Source organism: Acanthisitta chloris, unplaced genomic scaffold (assembly GCF_000695815.1).
Source record: "Acanthisitta chloris isolate BGI_N310 unplaced genomic scaffold, ASM69581v1 scaffold7092, whole genome shotgun sequence".
Taxonomy (NCBI): domain Eukaryota; kingdom Metazoa; phylum Chordata; class Aves; order Passeriformes; family Acanthisittidae; genus Acanthisitta; species Acanthisitta chloris.
This window is the reverse complement of record NW_008658800.1, coordinates 55,003-56,548: the sequence shown is the minus strand read 5'-3', so window position 1 is coordinate 56,548 and position 1,546 is coordinate 55,003. Positions and strand designations below refer to the sequence as shown.

General features: G+C 37.6%; 1 protein-coding gene across 2 annotated transcripts in view; it reads right to left on the bottom strand.

Annotated features, from left to right (window-relative positions):
- LOC103812215 (mitogen-activated protein kinase 10) overlaps positions 1–1,546 on the bottom strand; it is a 48,867-nt gene that overhangs the window by 3,927 nt on the left and 43,394 nt on the right. For both annotated transcript variants that reach the window (XM_009085225.1, XM_009085226.1), the window contains one exon: positions 232–295. In XM_009085225.1, the coding sequence (XP_009083473.1) occupies positions 232–295 (64 nt within the window). The remainder of the gene's footprint in view (positions 1–231; positions 296–1,546) is intronic.

Sequence of the window (1,546 nt, the reverse complement as noted above, 5' to 3'; positions counted from 1 at the left end):
AACAGTATTCTCTTCTCCAAATGATATCCTTAGATTTCAGTGGGCCTCTGGAATCCATACCTCCTGTGTTAGCATTAGTAGGTAATGATAGTTCTCAGACACTCCTGTTTTTGCTATCAAAGCACCAGTTTGTAGGTCTAGCATCAGTTCTTCATGTCAGAGGAGTTTGGACACACTTGGCCATTTTGCCACTGAATTGTCCCTTCCCATGTCATTCCAAACTGCAATTACCTTTCCATTCCTCAATTGTATGTTCCCTTTCATCCAGCTGTTTATCATATATCTGAGGAGGAGGCTGCAGGAAAGAAGCAAAGCTGCTTATTCATTTGTCTATTACATTGTAAACAATTAGGAGCAATTATTTAATTACATATAATTTCTCTTCCCCCTCTTTGTAATCTATCCTGTGCATGCAAAACCACAGGAAACACATTTGAATATTGTGGAGTAACACTTCTGGAATTGAACTCTTTATGTAGATGAGATCAATATACTTCTCTGTTTTCCTCTCTTATACAAGAGGCATAGTTGCAGTTGAAATGGAACTCAGGTCAACAATACCATTGTGCTTGTATTGAGCTCAGAAACTCCACTTTTTTGCTTGTTTGAACCAGTATTGTCAGAATGCCAAACAAAAATGAATCTTGATTAATTAGTAGTAACATTACTATATTAATTTCTAAGTTCCTCTGTAGACTGGCTATACAAATTTCTCAGAGTAACACTAATTTTGAATTAAATCTCCCTGCCACAGTTTCTGATCCATATTCCAAATTCCCAAGGTTTCCAGTATGTGTATTTTTAGGTAAATTTGCTTTGGACAAAAAGACTTCTTTTTTTGTTTTGTTTTGGGTTTTTTGGTGGGGCTTTTGGTGAAATTTTTGAGTGTCTTTTGTTGGATTTGGTTTGATTTGGGTTTTTTTTTTTTTTGTTGTTGTTGATGGAAATGTCACAAAGGTGGAAAGAAAACAGGTAAACCAAGTTGGACAAGAACATCCTGCAAGTACCTTTCTTTCTAAAAGCTTCAGGGAGAGGCTTACAAAAAGGATAGGCTGCAGGTAAAATTGCTCCTACCAAGTCTAAACACTCTTCTTACACCTTCCATAGGAAAACCTGCATTGCTCCCCCAGACATAAATAGGAGGATAGATTCCTTCAGTACTTCAATTCCCAAACACCAATTACAGAATCAAAAGGAACAGGTGATCAAATGCACAGACCTGTTCTCAGTTCACACAACCACAAAATCCTTGGCTTATGTTTCTTCTAATTTATTTCAGCTACATTTTGAGCAAGCATAATTGGCTAACAGACAACTTGAAAATCAGCAGTAAATTTTTCCTAGATCAACGTGCTCTGGAAATAAAGGTATTTTCCAGGAGAGAGCCCAGAGTAATCTCACTAATTACTGTTTTGCTATGAAGACAAGCAAGGGAGAACAACCAAACTCTACTTCACACACTGCAAGGTGCCAGAAGTTGCACCTGCACCACATTCTACTGCTCCACCAGTGCAAAGGTATTGCAGACCTTTATTTGTGAGTTAAC